The following is an 18,598-nucleotide window of genomic DNA, read 5'->3' as shown; positions in this document are numbered from 1 at the left end:
ACTGTCCAGGCACTATCTGTACAATTGTGGTGCTTCAGAAGTCAGAAATCCTTCCAAACCAGCGATTACATGGACACAATGGAAGCCAGCAGATAAGGATGTTGCAGGAATCTGCCGCAGAGAATGCTTTCTGTAATTAGCAAGCTTTTGTGAGCTGTAACCTGGGGTACCAGGCACCCAGTCTCACAATGGAAAGAAAAGAGCTTGTATTTTTTGATTAATATAGGTTACTCTTTCAGAAGGTTGGAATTTGCAAAGCAGGATGCACAAGGCATACTGAGTGTCAGCGTAAGTATGAGAGTGCGCGGTTGGCAATGGGAAACCTTACCCCATTGGGAGGAGAGGAGATCCATTCCAGGTCTGTCTGTTGTGCTTTCGAATCCAGAAGAATGACTGCAAACAAAGAATGATAGTAATACAGTTAGTCTCTACAGAGTAAAAACACAAAAAATTGAAAAAATAAATTCGGTATAGTGACCTGGAGCTTGGAGGGCTATTATGGAATCTCCAAGCACGACAACACTATAATATCAGACAAAACACTTTTAGTAACCTTGTAAATAATTGGTACAGAATTGTGTGCACAAAAAGATATATGAGCTAAAAAAAAAAAGATAAACAGCCTTAATAAGCAATCTAGCTTCTCAACACCACTGCAATTCTTGCTCTCCATTTTAACCCAGCTTTATCTGTTTTACTGCTTCTCTTTTGTCTTTGTCAGTATTTTGTCATCTATTCACTGCCTCGGTGTCAATTAAGCGCCGTAAATTATCGAACCCCCTCCCCAACTTGTTGCTTAGTGTTGAAACTGAGTTAGTTCTCTTCCTGTTGGGTGTCATAGTGTATCATGTAGGTTTCGTTTTACAACACAATCAGTTTTAGTGAATAACGTTTATTGCACACCAAGTTTGCATAAAATAGGTTTCAACAGCACACATTGTAATCTACATTTCCCAAAATATTGCATAAATAAAGGAGAAATTGCTTTAAATGGAAGCATGGGTAGAGCATACGGTAGGCCTCTCAAAAAGCATTGTTTGGGCCAAGCAATTTAATGAGCTATAATTATTGGGGCCAGTCCACATTGCCATATATGAGTGTATGAAGCAGTACATGAGTAGTACTTCACACACTCGTAAATGCCTTTGTGAACTGGTACCAAAGCATCCAAAATGGGGAAAAAATCGGAATGTTCAACCAATATCAACATAAAGTTAGTACAAATAGAAAGGAATATGCACTCTTTGCACTTTAAATAATAGGGAGTTGGAAATTTCGGGGATGAGTCACAAAGACATTTGTGAGTAGTTGAATTATTAGTACTCTTGAACTACTGCTTTACCTACTCATTAATGACTTTGTGTACCAGCCCTATGTGTTCACTGTTCTGTAAATCTGACCGTTACAACTGTCCTTCTTAATATAAATTCTCAGTTACATTTAGCGGTATGCACAAAAACTGGTATTTAACAGCAATGACAAGTTATCAAAATAAAAGTATTGATGTGTATTGGACATTCACCCCAAAGACATGATCCAGCAAATTTGTGTAGCAATGGAAAAGAGTCTGCATCTACGTGGCCCCAACAGATTTCATTTTATGCAGGGATGTGTAAAACTAAAATCACTTTCACACAAGGAATTTGAATGATGTGGCCATACTCAGATGGAGCATAAAGCTGTGGTGCTAACACCTGTGCTTGTAAACTTTGATGCTGTATACCATGCCACTGGCCTTGTTGCCAGGTTCTGATTTAGGCCATTATTGGATGTAACTGCGATCAATTACCTTAGCCTATGCCTGTGCTTAAAGGTCACGATCTGGGTGCCTCTGGAACAGCCTGTATTTTATACTGATGCAAAAGGTTGATTTCCCCAGTCAATCTGAGACAGAGGAAGGGGCAGAGTGAGTGAGTGAGAGAGAGAGAGAGAGAGAGAGAGAGAGAGAGAGAGAGAGAGAGAGAGAGTGTATGTGCGCGCACCCTCACGCGTGAAACCTATGTGTCCATTTCAAGAATTGTACTATGCATCTGCACCCTTATAGCAGTGTATTTTAAGTAACACATCTAGTAACTTCCATTTCTCTAACTTGAACACTCTTTAAATATTCTTGGTGTACTACGTTGGCATGCGGATGATTACACTCAGTCCGCTGCCACTGAAATGCATCTCTAGCCCCAGAGGACATTCCCTGCCATCTGCTATAACTGCAAATATTTAACACAACAAATGTCACAAAAGACCAAGCTAATGCATTCAGATATGCCTTGTTCCTCCAAGATTTCTTTGCCCTTCTAGGAAGCAGTGACCTTTCTACAGCTTTTCTGCTAATGCAATCCCCACCACAACAGACCGTTTACGTTCTGCAGAAGATGTGGTGAACACTGCACATCAACAAACCCTCTCCTACACCAGCCAGACACAATGGGGACACAATGGGGCAAGAACACGTCATAACAACTGAAAAGAGCCTTCTGCAGGGTGAAGGCATTAAATGTTAGTTCTGCAAGTAAAATGTGGATGTGCTATTAAATACCACAAAAATGTTGAATTCAAAAACGCCAGACAAAATTACATTTGTATGAAAATGCACAATGAACTATAAGAGTCAAAAGGAGAAATTGAGTCATGGTAGCGTTTTCTTCTGGCCTTAATGACAAAATTGTATTGCTAGAGACCTATAATAATTTGACATTTTTTCCCAAATTATTCGGAAAAGTGGTGCAAATATTTAAACAGCTAATAAGGCAGTACTGTGTCTGCACAAGCCAAAAACTTTGACTTTTAGAAAATATATTGATAAAAATATATTAGTATTAGCAGAGATGTGTGTAACTTTATTTATTTAACAATTCAGTTATATGCAACATGCTCATATTTTATTATCTCTCAAAATCAATGTAAATTCCTGTTATTTATTATTTTGTCAAACTATTTTGGAAAAATGAAGAAAAAAACACTTTTGAATGTGATTTGCCTCTCTCGTAGCCTGGCGGTACGTTCTTCATGCATAAATAAATTCAAATTTCCCTAGGAACATGTCATTGCCTTTGCACGCTGTAGTCTAGAGGTGTTGGATATTATTAACACACTGAGAATGTGTGGTTGCATCGGTATCTCCAGCAAACTGTAAACATATGCAATTCGCAGGAGTTTCAGATGCACTGAAAAAGAGAAATGAGAGCTGCCTCTAAAAGAATTGTCATTTGGCACACCGATGGTCAAGATATACTCTAAGCCGAGCGAGGAACTTGAAACAGGCCACAGTGCGATGCTGTGCTACAAAAACACGCTTTAAAAACCTAATGTGCGGCCTCTCGTCGTCAATAGCACTTCACACATGATTAGACACAACAGCATTCAAATCACGTATTGATTGAAATCCTGTGCTCTGTGCATGCACGGCTGGCAGTGCGTTATAGTGTGTGTGTGTGCGCGCGTGCGGGCACAGACTGCGCGGTACAAGGGTTTCTCGAAACAGCTGCAATTCTAGCAAACTGCACTTCTAACATCTCATGGGGATAGAAATGTATAGTGTTGTGTGTGTGTGTGTGTGGGGGGTTGAGTACGGTCCTGCTGGGGGGCAGCACCCTGTGGCCTCTTTTACAGGTGAAAAATGTACTGGAGGTGAAAAAATGGTTTTGCATAATTTCCATCCGAGCCACATGAAAATGTGTACATTTTACAGACCCTTGGTAAGCCAGGGGTGCTGGGCCTCGGTAGTAGAATCATTTGCAAACACCTGTTTCAAAATATGAAACATGTCAGTATTCTAGGCAAGGCTCGAGCAGTGGAGCGATAAAAGTATTCATTGCTGAAAAATGTTGTTCTAATCACATAGCCAGGTCACGGTGCTTTGCTTCAGCCGACATTGGACCTGCACTGCCAGTGCGCGATGTCAGAAGCAGACATTTGCGCTGATTTGACACACGATAGAATTATGCTTGTCGAGAGACCCCCACACACCTGTTAACCCCCTCGGTGGCCCACACCGCTAACACCTGAGGCGAACAGAGCCGGAACTTGCCATGGCGCGAGCCAAAGTGCCACCAGGAAAAAAAGGATGTGTTTAGGCCATCTATCCATTAACGAGGACTAGCTGTGGTGAGGACCAAGTCACAGAGGTTTGTTTTGAGTGTATGACACTTAAAGCATGCCCCTGAGCCCTTTGACCCCCTAGAAGAGCCCCGTACTCGCAGGGACCCCCGCCACTGAGCGCCGTGCCCGGACCACCTGCACGGAATCCAGGCTTCGGAGGGAACTCATCCGCGGCTGCATCTCGCCTCCAAGCGTCGGCTGCTGAATTATCACCTCACATCTCGGTGCCAACCTCTGAAGATCTGGGGGGCGGGTAACCTGGCAGCAGTCAGGGCTGTGCGGCAAACAGAGCCGGGGCCACTGATTGCAGCAAGGGTCGCGGCTTTCACAAAACAAAAGCATGCATGCATCTAGCGATGTCATGTTTTATTTATTTATTAATTTATGCGTTTTTATATAGCGCGGACTTTACCCGAAGGTGTCAGAGCGCTTCACAATAGGAACAGAACTGCTACATGAGAACATTACAAGTGAACAAATTACAAAAGCAAACGTTACATTACATGAGGCAAAAGTGACAATCGTGAGCAAAAAAAATACAAGTAGCAAACGGTGCATTGCAGGAGCCCCAAGGCTCCCCCTAGTCACTTTACGCCCAAAAAGTATGCGCCCTTTGTAGCGCCCTGAAGTAAAATGTCGGGGAAGGACCCCTTCCCTCAAACACACTGGATGTTTCCAGGGACTACACTACACACTTCCCCCACCCCCCGCCCGTTATGACGTCTCCCCCTCAGCAGCACAGATGAAGGCACCCAGGACCCCTTCTGTTTACGGGTCACTCCGCGGGTCACGAACTAGCTGCTCTTTCTAGGAGGCCCCTAGCACGCCTCCTGGCAGCGAGAGTGACCCCGAGCAGCGCTTGTCTAGCCAGGTACGGAGTGCGGGCTGAACCCACGGCCCAGTACAGAATGCAGGCTACTGCACAAACAGAGGATTACAAGGCGCACAATGCACTCACTCTCACAGTCCAGTACAGGCTGCAGAATTCACACAACCCACTACCGAGTCATGATGTACACAAAGCCTGCTACAAAGTGTACAACGCACCCACAGCCCACTGTAGAGTGCATAACACACACACTTTCCAGTACTGAGTGCACGTTACGCTCACAGACCACTGTCGAGTGCAGGATGCACATACAGTCCAGTAAACAGTGCCGGGTGCACATACAGTCCTTTACATAATGCATGATGCACACGCAGCCCAGTACGGGGTCCACGATGCATGCATAGAGCACTGTATAGTTCAAGATACATACACAGTCTAGTACACAGTGCAGGGTGCACCATACGCACGCAGCCTCATGCCAAAAGCACACATACCACAAAACAGCGTGTGAAGCATACATACATACCGCTGTGCAGACACAGCCCCTGCAAGGCTCACATGCTCCAGTACAGGGCGCCCCACGCCCCCCCCCCTCCCACACACATACAGCTCATCACAGACTGGTGTATGGGACCCAGGACATATATGTACTGTACAGCAATGCATAGAATGCAGTGGAACATACAGCCCACCATAGAGTGCATAATGAACAAACAGCCTAGATTGGCGTGCGTGACGTACACATACTCCTGTAAAATGTAGGACAAGCACACAGCCTAGGCTAAGCTCATACTACTCAGTAAGCAGTGCACAATTCAGACAAACAGTCCAACACACACAGCCCGTCATAGAGTGCACACACAGCTCAAAACCTTATGCCGAACCGCCCATTACAGAGTGCATTTTGAAAACACACTGCCTGGTACACACTACATGTACATTCGCAGCCCAATAGAAAGTGCAGGACGCACAGATCTTAGCACAGTGTCGGCTGCCCTGCACATAGCGCATACTGTGGGTTAGGGTGCAAACAGTCCAGCGTGCATCGCAGAAACAAAGGGTCCAACCAAAACTGCAGGATTCACTGACACAGCCGACAAAGACTGCAGGATGCGACCACAGCTGATCGGGAGAATATCTGACCGCACAAACAGCAACAGAGCCGATAGCGCTGATCACCAACCACTCTGCGATTTTGTGTGTGCATTCACGAAGCAACTTCACCACTCCACCTAACGCCCGTTCCACCCACCACCTGACAAGAGTCTACGTGTTATTGGGGGCACTGACACAGAGAGACCCCCCCCCCACACACACACAGGTCAAAAGTGCAGAAAATTTACTTTCCGAGTGGCTTCAGATGGGAATTAGGGGATTTTCGGATTTATTCCTTGAGAGATCAGCCCTTGCCTTTTCTGACCCCCCTTTTAAGTAAAAGCGATGTGTTGCGTTTCGGCTGCACGCGCAGGATGGTACTTTCCCTTCTGGGTCAGAGGCGGGCGCGAGCACAGCAGAGGGATGCTGCAGCCGAACACACACGATCACAAACCATTCCTGGCTGTTTCACGCGGGTCCCAGACATCGATTACCCTAGCTAATACCTTCACTTTTAAAATTCCACTTTTAATACGTTTCTAGCCGCACCGTGGGAACTAAAGGCAACATACACTACAGGCACTACTTTTGATTTTTTCAATCACTATGATTTTTGTTGCATTGAGACGCATCTTTATCATTCCGTAGTCCAGCTCGTCTAAAGGTTTGTTGCCATCTATTTACAAAAGGTAATTTCGGGGCTTCTCGTGAACATCTGACTACAAAGTGCATTGTTCACGTACCCAAAAATAAACAGTGCAGGACTCTTACGTGTATTAAGAATGTGCATGTTTGTGTCACGTAGCCTCTGCGCTGGGGCCTTAGTACGTGCGTTTATTGTATCATCATTGCAACTGAAGACCACACAAGTAAGCACACAGCACCAGCACCCTCACGGTTCGTTCTCAGAATCGTTTAAGCATAAAAATCCATTTATTACAGCGTGTTTGACGGTTAAGGGTGATCGTCCCTGGTGATAAGGTTAGTGCCCATCAGTCCGGAGCTGGGCTGCGTGGGCACGAAAGGTGGTACAGGCGGGCACAAAGTTTGCCCGTGCCCCTCAGGTAGCCTTACCTTCTTTCGCGGACTGCGCCTCCCCGGTGTGTGCAAATATCCAGAGGGAGCAGAGGACAATCCAGGGGGGCTGCTGCCCGCTGAGGGGGGCCATGGTGGAGGAGCGGTGGAACCTGCGCTGTGCGGGAGGATGCTCAGCTGCCCCTGCGCCTCGCCGTCCTGCCCATGGAGGCCCCCCTTTCTGAAGTCCAAAGAGAGCTCCCCCCACACTCCGGTCCCGGGATAGACTGCCCCTGTCCGGTGGTGCCCGCCAGAGGCTCCCCTCGCTCCCCGGTCCTGGGAGAGGCTACCCCGCGTGGTTGGTCCTGAGAGACGCTCCCTCCACCGAGCTGCCGGAGAGCTATGCGGAATGCCAGTGACTGCAGCTCGGGTCCCGGCGCCACACTCCGACAATATCAATGAGCACCCCCGCCAGTCCGTCAGCGAGACTGGCAGCGACCCCTAGCCAATCCCGAGCCAGAGAGGGGGCTGAGAGGCGGGGCTCCCTGACAGGAGGTGCGGCTTGGGACACGGGCCAATGGCGGGTGGGCGTTGTGGAGCGTGCGGCACGGTCCCGGGTCCAAAGACCCGTGTGGCGTCTACGCGGTGCAAGAATCCCAGAGCTGCATGGCTGCTCTTTCCCTATGCAAGGCTGGCGCGTGCGGAGGGTCAACTCCGAGCCCGGGCCTCGCGGGGGCATTCGCCGCGCTGGGGTGTTTTGGCCCAGTCATCTTTCACTCCCAGAGCTGGACTGTTCAAGCACCTGGTGCGCACGGAGCGCGAGGATAACGACAGAGACTGAGGAGCGCGCCAGCAGCCCCAGAGGCGGGAAAACTGCGCCTCAGGGGGGACCTGCATGGGACGGGTTAGAGTGAATCTTCTGCAAACTTTTTAATACTGAAGAGTGGGCAACCCCTGCTGCTGAACGAGGGGTTCGACACTTTTTTTTTGTTGCAATTAAAGCACAACAATGCTTATCAATGAAAGGAAAAAGGAGAAGTGGGGACGTGTTCGCAGACTATCCTTTAAAAAAAAATCAATATATTGAACGAGTAGGCTGCCGACCTTTACATTTGTTTCTCTAAGGGAGCTGGGAGGGTGTGGGGGTCGCCAAATAGTTTCATTTTCCCAAAGGTTGAAATAAGGTGGTCGAATGCAATACATATTGACAGCCATAATGATAGTTTGTGGGACACATTTTGTATAATTGTTACGCCAAACGCATTTATATACTTAATAGTGCATGCGTGCACATACGTGTACATAAAAGCACATATTTGCAGTCTTGTTTAAAACACTTTTTAATTACAATAAACGCCCAATCGTCTACTTTCGTATTTGTTTTCTCTGTTAACTGTTAATTCTCAGTTTACTTTTGTTACAACTGCCACAGGTGTTTTTCCCAATAGGAAATTCCTAAGTGTTGTGCCATTGTCCCCTTAAAAGTGACGTAGTCTGCACTCTTCCTCAATTGTATACACTAGATTGTATGCCTAGTGTTTCTCAAGAATATAACCTCAATGTTTCATAGGAAAAACTTCGGTGACATTTTTCAGAGATACAACTACCTTGGTGCTCACTTACTGGTATTTCTGACATGCCCCTTGAATAACGAAGCTAGAATCTAGAGGATTGCAAATATCGTGGTCAAAATATTGAATCCAAAATATCGAAGGGTGAGTATACATTTTCTATACATACCTCCACATCGATATATACCTCTGCCCAGAATATATAGTTTCAAGGTACATAAATGTGGAGTTAGGAATAGTAAATCTATATTTCCTCTCTGTGCACTTACCTTCTGATTGGTCTTCAATATTTTGTCCATGATATTCTTGTTTTTCAATATCTTAGCCTTGATATTCACTACTACAATCATCTATTTATATTCGGCATGCAGGGGTGACTTTGAACTCTGCATTAAAATGAAGCAAGACCGTGAGTGATGACCATGCTGGTTCCTGAACTTGTGATCAGATCACTTTGCCTGAAGTAGGGTCAGCCCAACCCCACTGGGATAGTTCATGTTAGAAATTTAAGCCCATCTCAAATCATCTTGCCCATCCCTATATCAATACTGAGTTTCTTGTGCAAAACAACTGCACAATTGCTTTTGAGGTGCCTGGGCTGGGAGAAACCAGAACCCTTTAAAATTTTGCTAACACACAACTAAAAAAAAAACTGATACGAAGTGTTGCCTTTATTTTCTCAGAAGGCATGTAAGAGTATTCACTCAAGTCAACCCTCAAGTAGAAAAAATGGCTATCACAACTTGACTTACAGACATCAAATGTTTCAGCTTTATTGAATTGAGGTGTATCTGCTAGTTGTAAAATCTAACTAATAAGAAAGATATATATCTATCAAAACAAATCCATTTCAGGAATAGAAAGCTGCATAACGTTTGCAAACACGAAGCAGAGAACTCTGGGTAGTTCCCGAGTGCAGGTGGAGAGCAGCTCTTGTATAATCCTACAACACCAGCTAAACTCTGTATCATGTTGTAGGGTGCTCTGTGCAGGACCTGTTCGCTACCTACACTTGAGAACTATCCAGGGTTCTATGCTTTGTGTTTGCATAGTTTATGCAGTACTATATGCCTGAGAGGGGTTTGTTTTGACTATTATGGCTGCTCCCTTGTGTTTGAATAAAGCTAAACCTCTGAAGAGCTATAATAATAGCGAAACACATGTCAGAAGTTCCTTTTATTAATTCCATTTTGGTTTTACTAATCCATAGGTGTAATGCTGTGCCTGGAGTTGTAAAAGGCTTTTGTCCTTTTGCAGCTCGATGTGGATGGCACTGTGCTAATCTTATGCTTAAATACTTTGCTGTAGAAGTGGCAAAATACTTTGTTCTTTTCTATATGGGCGTGGATGGCACTGTGCTAATCCTATGCTTAACAACTTTGATAGAAAAGCAGTCATTTGAGGCAAGCAAATTCAGTGTCGCTCGTGTTGTAGGGTGCTCTATACAGGAGCTGTTTTCCACCGAAATTTGGGAAGTACCCAGAGTTCTCAGTTTAAGTTGTTTTGCGAATATATATATATATATACATATATATATATATTACTGTAAATTTTGTTTCTGAGTTTCTTTTAATCCTCAATGTGGCTGAAAACCCATATAAGAATAAAACATTGAAGCAAAGACGATCAAAAAATATTTTGCTAGTAATTCTGAACTATACTGTTTTTTATCATCTCAATGTATCTTTCAAATACAACATTTTTATAATTTGACCTTTGAGAGGTAAATATAAACATTTTCTTCTGGATGTTAGAATGTTGTCCAAACTTTGGCTAAACACTCCCTCTCAGCCGAAAAGGTAAACAACTAATGATTTCAAGAAAATACTTTGAAAAATGTCCATGTAAAAAGTTCTGCCTCTGAAAAAGGATCCATAATAAGTTTCACTTGAGGCAAGATTTTATCAATGAAAGACACACTTGTTTCTCAGATGTGTTACAATCCCAAATATTTTAGTTTGGAGCTCACTACTGTGATGTGATATAGTTGACATGCTATCGGAGTAAGGAAGCTAGCCAGCTGGTTAACGCAACACAAGCCTAAGCACAAAACACTGGCAAAAAAGTTCGCTGTAATGTGAAGTATAAAATATGCAGCTCTGGGGTTTACATTTTCGAAGTGTTTGGCTCACTTAATGTAAATTAGCTGTGCACAACTGAATACATATACATTGAGTGCTAATAAATCTCAACAATTATTATGTAGTACCACTGTTGTGCGATGTAAATGACATATTTCTGCTGCCTGACTCAATTTTCTAAATGTGTTTAGCTGAGTTTCACTAAGGATTGTAATGTAAAACAAACCTCTGTGATTTGAAGTAGTTATTGCCAGCCTTTTATGTTTCCCATTAAAACATAATGTTTACAAGTGAATACATGATTTTATAACAGGAATACATTGCATCCTCACTGACTTCCATCAAGTCGAATTTCTACTCAGTGTGAAACCATTCAGTGGCCTTTGAGTGCAATCTCGTTATAGATGAGCACTGCAGAAGGTGCAACATCCATACATTTTATGTATCGCTTAAACAAACTCTATTTCATACTTGTTTGCAATTAGGGTGTTTCCCATAAATTGATAAATGAAAACTTATTTAAAGCATAACATCACAAATGTTAGAAATAACTAATGTCCCCTCTTAAATTACTCCCATGGGACACCTACATTTTGTTCTTTACGTTCTGTGAGGTTTCAGTGGTGCATTGCAATTATGCGACACTTACATTTTTTCTTTACACTATGTGAGGTTTCAGTGGTGCATTGCACTTATGGGACACTTACGTTTTTTCTGTACGTTCTTTGAGGTTTTAGTAGTGCATTGCAATTAGGGGACACTTACATTTTTTCTGTACGGTCTGTGAGGTTTTAGTAGGGCATTGCAATTATGGGACACTTACTTTTTTCTTTACGTTCTGTGAGGTTTTAGTAGTGCATTGCAATTATGGGACACTTACTTTTTTTCTGTACGTTCTGTCAGGTTTTAGTAGGGCATTGCAATTCTTCTGTCCAGGAAGTGCATCAGCCACTTTCACTTCCTGTGATGCTGAGTGTGTTTTGATCCGTGGAAGATCCAGGGATCAACAGCCGCAGATGTGTATGTGTTTCTACCATGATATCTTCTTGTGACAGACCCTCCATCCCTCCTGAGTCCTAGTTTATGCACAGTGATCACTTCTAGACTGAGCCCTAGGTCGTCATTCATCCTACTGGCTTGGCTGACTCATTCCAAGGTAATGTGATCAGGACATCAAAGCTCAACCATTATGCTTTTTAACCAAAAAAATGAAAACTGGTCGGTGACATTGGAGGCAGATCATGTTTGTGTCTATTGGCTTATGGAAATCAGCCTGGGGTTCTCCTTTAAATGTTTTCAGAGCAGAATGTATCCCACAAAGGCGCGGTGTCTATAGTTGTAATTGGAAGCCAATAATGTTAGTTTTGTGAAATAAGCTTGTGAGGTGTCGATTTCAGGACCAGGTCAGTCAGCAGTGAAACACGCAGGAGAGCAGCTGGTATAATGCGCTATTGGAAGGTATTGTGCTTTGTGCTGTGAAGAGGCTAATTGAGGTCAGCTTTTTCCAATATAAAGTCAACATTGAATATATTAAATATATTTTGTAAATGAGATATGGTCAAAATTTGACTGTTCTTATGCTCTATGAGCAAGATCACTTTAGAGTTCTGGAGAAGGCTGAAATAGGTAAAGCTGCTCTTCACTTTATCAAAAGTTGCTAGTACGATTTGTTCTTGGCCCTTAGCTTCCAGCTCGTACATCCCAGAACATTTTTGGGGGCCATTTACTTTATATAATCCCTCTGATATTAGCGAATTTGACCTTATTTTACATGCAGGGAAAGATATAGACTTTTTGGCTTCATTTCGAGAACAATGTTTGCACTGACATTATTTTGAAATGATCTGTAAACTAGTAGCATCATTTATTTTTATGAAGGTTCTGACTTGCATAAGAAAAAGAAAAAAATGCTCTGGGAAAGGAAAAGAGTATACGAGTGGCAGTACATACCCACAATCCTTTGTGTGCAAACAGAAACACTTCACAGACTCTCAATATGTATGTAGGTGGCAGCTATATTGGTGGTCAAAATGATGAATTATCTGCATCTCTTTCAACCTGTGATGAGATGGATAACCACTATCTGTGTATCATCCGCATAGGACAATACGGTCGGACCAAAATTGTGGATGAGCTGCACCAGGGGGGTAACTTACACATTAAAAAGAGTGGGACTGAGTGGCGAGCCCCTTGGCACCCCACAGGGGAGTGAGAAAGGATTAGACTTTGCGTCTCCCAACTCCACCCACTGTGTTCCGTCTGCCAGAAAGGACCTCAGCAATGTTAGTGCAGTGTCCCTGAAACCTAAGGCATGCAGACACTTAATGAGTACCGCATGGTGAACCGTATCAAAAGCGGCGGAGAGCTCCAGTAAGATTACCGCTGCTCTGCCGCCTTTGTCCACCCTAATTCCTACTTCCTCCGTTGCCGCTACCAGAGCTGATGCCGTACAATGGCATGCTCTGAAACCATATTGGGCAGAGTCTAGCAGTTGATGCATGTCCAGAAAAGGTAGAATTTCTGCATTCATGGCCTTGTGTAGCAGTTTGACAGGGAAAGGAAGTCGGGAGATAGGTCTGTAACTTTCCACAGACTTTTTCGTCCAGGGAGGCTTTCTTCACCAAGGGAAGAATGGAGGCTTTTTTCCATATATTTGGATAGTGCCCGGAGCTAAGCACAGCACTTAATAGAACTCTCAGTGGTCCTTCCAACATGCTACCACCTTATTGAAAATTAGAGGGGGGGGGGCAAGGATCCGATGGGGTATCTGATTTGATGGAGCTCATGAGACTTATTGTTTTAGCCCCTGAAAGAGGAGAGAACTTCACAAATAGTGAATTGCTCCGTCTACTGAAGATGCCACCTGGGTCACGGCCTCCACTGATGAAGAGAGAGATCGGAGCTATAAGCATTTAAAGAAAACGCTTGGTAGATAGAGTTAACCTTAAATTGAAAGAACTCCGCCAACTTGCTGCAGAATGATAAATCAGGTATGAAGATATTACTGTTCTTTCAATTGGACAGGTTTTTGACCTTTTAAAGAGTTCCCTGGTGGAGTTTGCAGCTAGGCTAATTTTTTTCTGAAAATATTTAGCTTTTTCTGCGTTAATTAGCTGTTTATATTCCAGAAGGAATTTTTTATATTTATTTTTTTCCTCCGACACGTATTCTCTCCTCCAAGTGCACTCCTGCAGCCTACATTTGAGCTGTACAGCTTTTAATGTTGATGAGAACCAAGGGGCCGAAGGATTTTTCCTGCCAATCTTTAGCGTTTTTTCGGGCATCACTTTGATACAAGCCGTGTCCAGCCAACACATAAAGCCGATAGTTGTGCAATGTAAATTGCTCTCAGGTGTTGGAACTGATTGAGAGAGAGCCTCACATAAGGCTGCCACTTTGACTTGCTTCCAAGGCCTATATTCAATGGTTCTGATTGCACTAACTCTATCCACTTTGTTACACAGGGTTGTAACTGAGAAGAGAATGGCCTTGTGACCTGACCATAGGAGTGGCAGGATCTTGTCTATGACTAAGTCTGCATTGTTGGTGAAGACTCCATTTAACGTATGACTCGCCATGTGATTAGGCTAGTCTATTAGTTGGAGTAGGTTAAAGCTGTTAAGCGTGTCAACCAAATGCCCCGTGCCCGTAAAGGAGGACAGTTCTAGATGAAAGTTGAAGTCCCCTACCAGTGCAAAGCTGGACTGGATTTTGTCAACGAAACCTGTACCAGGGCCTGGCGGTCGATAGATTAGCATTCCATGGAACGTATAAGATTCATTCAGTTTAATGCTAAACGAAAGACCTTTGCAGTCAAGATGATGTGAGTGTGTGCCTAATTAATTTTATGATGGTAATTTGAATTTCATATTTTACCTCTATTTCTGTGTGGCACCAAGTGGAGGCTGTGTAGGTGCATGACTTAGTGCAAATCCTGGGTGTTAGTGTGACCTATGTGGGGCATGTTTTGGAGTTGTGTGATGAGTATTAGCTTGTTGTTGATATTGAATAGCTGTGCTTGTTTATGGAGTGAAGTGAAGTAGAGAGATAGTTTCACATGTGATTGTGCATACCATTCTTGTGTATAAGGTTTGTTTCTTGTTCTCCAGTGTCCTGAAACATCAGTCATCCACATTCTCCTTGTGTGGGAGGCTGGTTTTGTCTCTTGGTTTAGGCAATCCTTTATCATTAGCTGTATATCAGCCAGCTCTTTAATGCCCCCTAGATTTCTAGTCCGTCTTGTGTGTATCTCATCTCATAAATTTGATTGGCCTATACGATGGAGGTTCCACCAATAAGTGCCTTCCAGTAACCTGAAAGAGTTATCAGGGGTACCATTCTAAAGCAAAGTGTCCTACTCAGCAAGTATCTTTAAAGTTAATAAAAGTTGGAGCAATGCTGAAGATGGCTTTGTGGATAAGCAGAGTGCAGTGGAAGTGGAATGTCGGGCCATGGGTAACCAATGGAGTGCTTGGAGGGCCAGTGTAATGTGGCAAAACAGACGCAAGACTTGTATTGCTACTGCATTTTTGATTTATTCAAGTCTTTAGTGTATTAACAGTGTAAACTCTAGGTTGAGTCTGTTTGCATAGGCTTTTGGTAAAGTGGACAATAACTTTTGTGGGAGATCTAGATTGGGCAAAATATGTCAAAGAGTTTGCATATTGTGGCTTGATTGGCTTGGGGGATGAGAGATTTGTTGGAGTCCATGAGTTCTCCCAGATTTTTATGATAATGATCTAGCTTGTATTGGGGTCCAGGCCCATAACCGATATCCAGTTTCGTTAATGACACATTTTGCCTCCATAATTGGTTCTGCAAAATCCAGTACATCCTTTTTGGGTTTATACATCAAGAGAGAGCACCTAGTAACTTCCCAATTCACCCCTGACTGAAATAATTCTAAATGATCACGAGCCAGGCATAGTAACTCTACTGTAATCATACGTAGATGGAAGCTTTACGTCTAGTAATATTAATGAAAGTGTTACAATTTTCAGACTAAAGGAAGTGAAAACCAATATCCACATGAATGTATATATGGAAAAAAACAAAATATATTTTAACAAATCCTGTAAAAGAAAAACGAAAAACAACAGTCTAATTCTTACAAGCCTGACTTGTTTGCATACAGCTTAAAAAAAACTAGAGAATTTATTACATGTGTAGGAACGTGGATTATTATTTGAGATGGCCAACTGCACACCTTCAGGAATAAGTTCAACACAAGTTAGGATGAATCCTTAAAGTAACTAAATTACCCTAACTCAATCCCATAATAGTTCAACCTCCTAATAGCTATGACACAGCGCAGGCAGGCATAACTTAGTGCAATGTGTAAAGTATTTATGGAGTACCTAACAAGTAATAAAGTCAAAGCAGCAAGCAATAAAAAGCCCATATCAATAGAAAAAGTAGAGAAAAAGTCAGTGAGCAAAACAAAAGCAAAATGACAACAGGAGGGATGAATTTTTAAAGATTTAATTCAAAACAGTGTAAAAAAGTGTGAAGCGTCAATGGTAGTCAATGTTCGCAGTAGATCAAGACCTAAGCATGATTCGAGGCAACCTTCAATGAAGTTTGGTCAGATAAACTAAGTAGATTGGTTCTGGTTACAGTGTGGAAGCCAACAAGTTTAATAAAGTTTCAAAGCACCAATTAAAAAACATACTGTCATTGTTTGAAGAAAAGGTTATCTCCCCATGAGAAATTTGAAATTGCAGCCACTGACATGAAACTGCAGGTCAGATACCTGCCATAGTTTGGTCCTGCTAAGACCTAAGGCTTTAGAGATTTTGAGGCCTTAACTTGAAAAGATGTAAATGCACAAACAGAAAGGATTTTTTTTTTGGGGGGGGGGGTGGAAACGTTCAGAGGGACAAATCTTAAATGCAATCAGATGCTGTGAATCTGTCAGTCGGTTACTTTTCGCAGTAGGTTCCTTTGACTCTGGAGTTCTGGAGCAAAACTTTTTTAAAGTTTCCAAAGTTTTCCTGATGCAGAAGCAACCACAGTAGTAAACTTCTAAACCCCTCAGGACCTCGGGAGGGGGCACCTAAGGACTCTCATTGTGCCAGGCTGAGGTCACCAGCAAAGTCCAGTCCATGTGCCAGTTGCCACTAGTCAGCTGGCAAGTGTAAGGAAGAGGCCTCATCTAGCTTTTTGTTCCCCGGTAGCAAAGGACCTCTGAGATCCTCACAGGTCACAGACAACAGGCCCAGTCCACTTCTGTTCTTACACAGCTCCAAAATGTGTTTTGATGGTATTCCTTGGGGTGCCACATTTATGATTGGCTCTAGCTAGAGGGTGGGGTGACGCTTGGACACTTCCAAACCAATGGGGTAAATGTTCCTAGGGGTAGTAAATCCTGTTTGCCCTTCCACAAACAGTCCCATAAAGCCATAGGTCAGAATATTTCCAAGAAGGTGAAAGTCTTCTGCCACACTAAACTTGAGCTCTGAGGGTTGTGGGTGTATAGGGGGTGCACTATGGAAATCATTAGTGTTGCCCCACATCTAACTCTAAAATCAAGTTTAAAGCAGGCACAACACACTAGGAGCCATAAGTTTGGCAAGACAAAGGCAGGGTTTTACAGCACCCAGTCAGGAGATACACAACCATTGTCCTAGCATCCAGTTCTCCTTCTTTTACGCGTGTCAACATGTGGCTCAAATAGCCCTTAAGGCATGATTTGACACTGTGGTGTCAAATAGGATGCCCACAGCCCCACCCCGAAGATGCTGCAGAGCTCAGAAGAGTCATCCCAGCCCATTCAGGGCTTCCCACTGTGTAGCTCCTATGAGGAATGAAACCCCTCATTCAAAGCTGAGCACATGCTGGGAGTTGGCAGATGCTAATCCTAATTAGCATTCTGAAAGCTCAGGCATGTAAAGGGTAACTTTCTAAAAGTTCAGTTTCTTTCATATTTATCAAAAACCTGACTTTACCCTTGAGTTAGATTTTTAATAATCATTTAAAATAATGTGTTAGTTATTTTCGTAGCTGATCCCGAGGTATCAGTATTAGTATTTTTATCTGCACCATGGTGTTCTATATAGGATAGCTAGACCTGCCACAGTGAAAATAGCTTTTTGGTGATTATCGCTACAGGGGCATGATAATGTTATTTTTCTACCTATCTCACTTGTGAATGACATGCACCCTGCCTTGTGGGCCCCAAGTCCTATATAGGGGTGGCTTCATAATATTTTAAAGTGAGTTTTTTACCTATAAAAAAATAGTTTTCACTGTTCGCTCTGCCTGGATTTGCTCCTGTTGTCAGCATTTACAGGTAGGCCTCATAGCTATGTTTGCAATGCCACTGTAGTGGATGGCACAATAGGTGCTGTGGGCCACAAGTGGCATTTAACTTCAAGGCACTTAGTGCGCTTTCTATACCATTTACTAATGTAAAAATTAAATGTGCGAATATGGAATACTCCCATTTAACCATGCTTAAAGGGAGAGCACAGGCACTTGAATCCTAGAAGTCAAGGAAGGGTAAAATGCGTACATTTCTATAAACAAGCAAAAATTGGGTTTAGTAACAGGTGAAAAATCTCAAGTGACTACACAGAAAAGGCAGATTTCCTACTAAGTGGTTGGGCAATGTTTGGCTTGAAGGGCTCCCGTAAATTCCCACAAATCTCTAAGCACCCACCCAAGTGACTGATTGTCTTTTCTGTATTATATTTACCAACAACTAAACTTGTGTCTTAACTTCTGTAGAGGGCTGCAGATAGATTCACAGTAAAATTTGATAGTGACACCCCAAATGGACATGGTAACAGACAAGACCCAATAGGCTATAAGGCTGTAGAGTGTCCACGGCAGGGTTTAAATAAAAGCTGCTTTTGTGGTCCAGAGAACAAGAAAGTGGCAGAAGCTCAAATTACTCAAGGCATTGAAGT

At 43.2% G+C, this 18,598-nt stretch overlaps 1 protein-coding gene across 4 annotated transcripts in view; it reads right to left on the bottom strand.

The window, feature by feature from the left end:
- EPHA7 (EPH receptor A7) overlaps nucleotides 1-7,435 on the bottom strand; it is a 224,839-nt gene extending 217,404 nt beyond the window's left edge. For all 4 annotated transcript variants that reach the window (XM_078648247.1, XM_078648249.1, XM_078648248.1 and 1 more), the window contains exons 1-2: nucleotides 7,097-7,435; nucleotides 329-393 (exon numbers count right to left, since the gene is read on the bottom strand). In XM_078648247.1, coding sequence (XP_078504373.1) covers nucleotides 329-393; nucleotides 7,097-7,190 — 159 coding nt within the window. In that variant the 5' untranslated portion in view covers nucleotides 7,191-7,435. The remainder of the gene's footprint in view (nucleotides 1-328; nucleotides 394-7,096) is intronic.
- Nucleotides 7,436-18,598: the final 11,163 nt, after the last annotated feature.

The sequence above is a fragment of the Lissotriton helveticus genome, chromosome 6 (genome assembly GCF_964261635.1).
Source record: "Lissotriton helveticus chromosome 6, aLisHel1.1, whole genome shotgun sequence".
Classification (NCBI taxonomy): domain Eukaryota; kingdom Metazoa; phylum Chordata; class Amphibia; order Caudata; family Salamandridae; genus Lissotriton; species Lissotriton helveticus.
The sequence above is the reverse complement of the archived record's forward strand: the minus strand, read 5'-3'. Positions and strand labels throughout refer to the sequence as shown.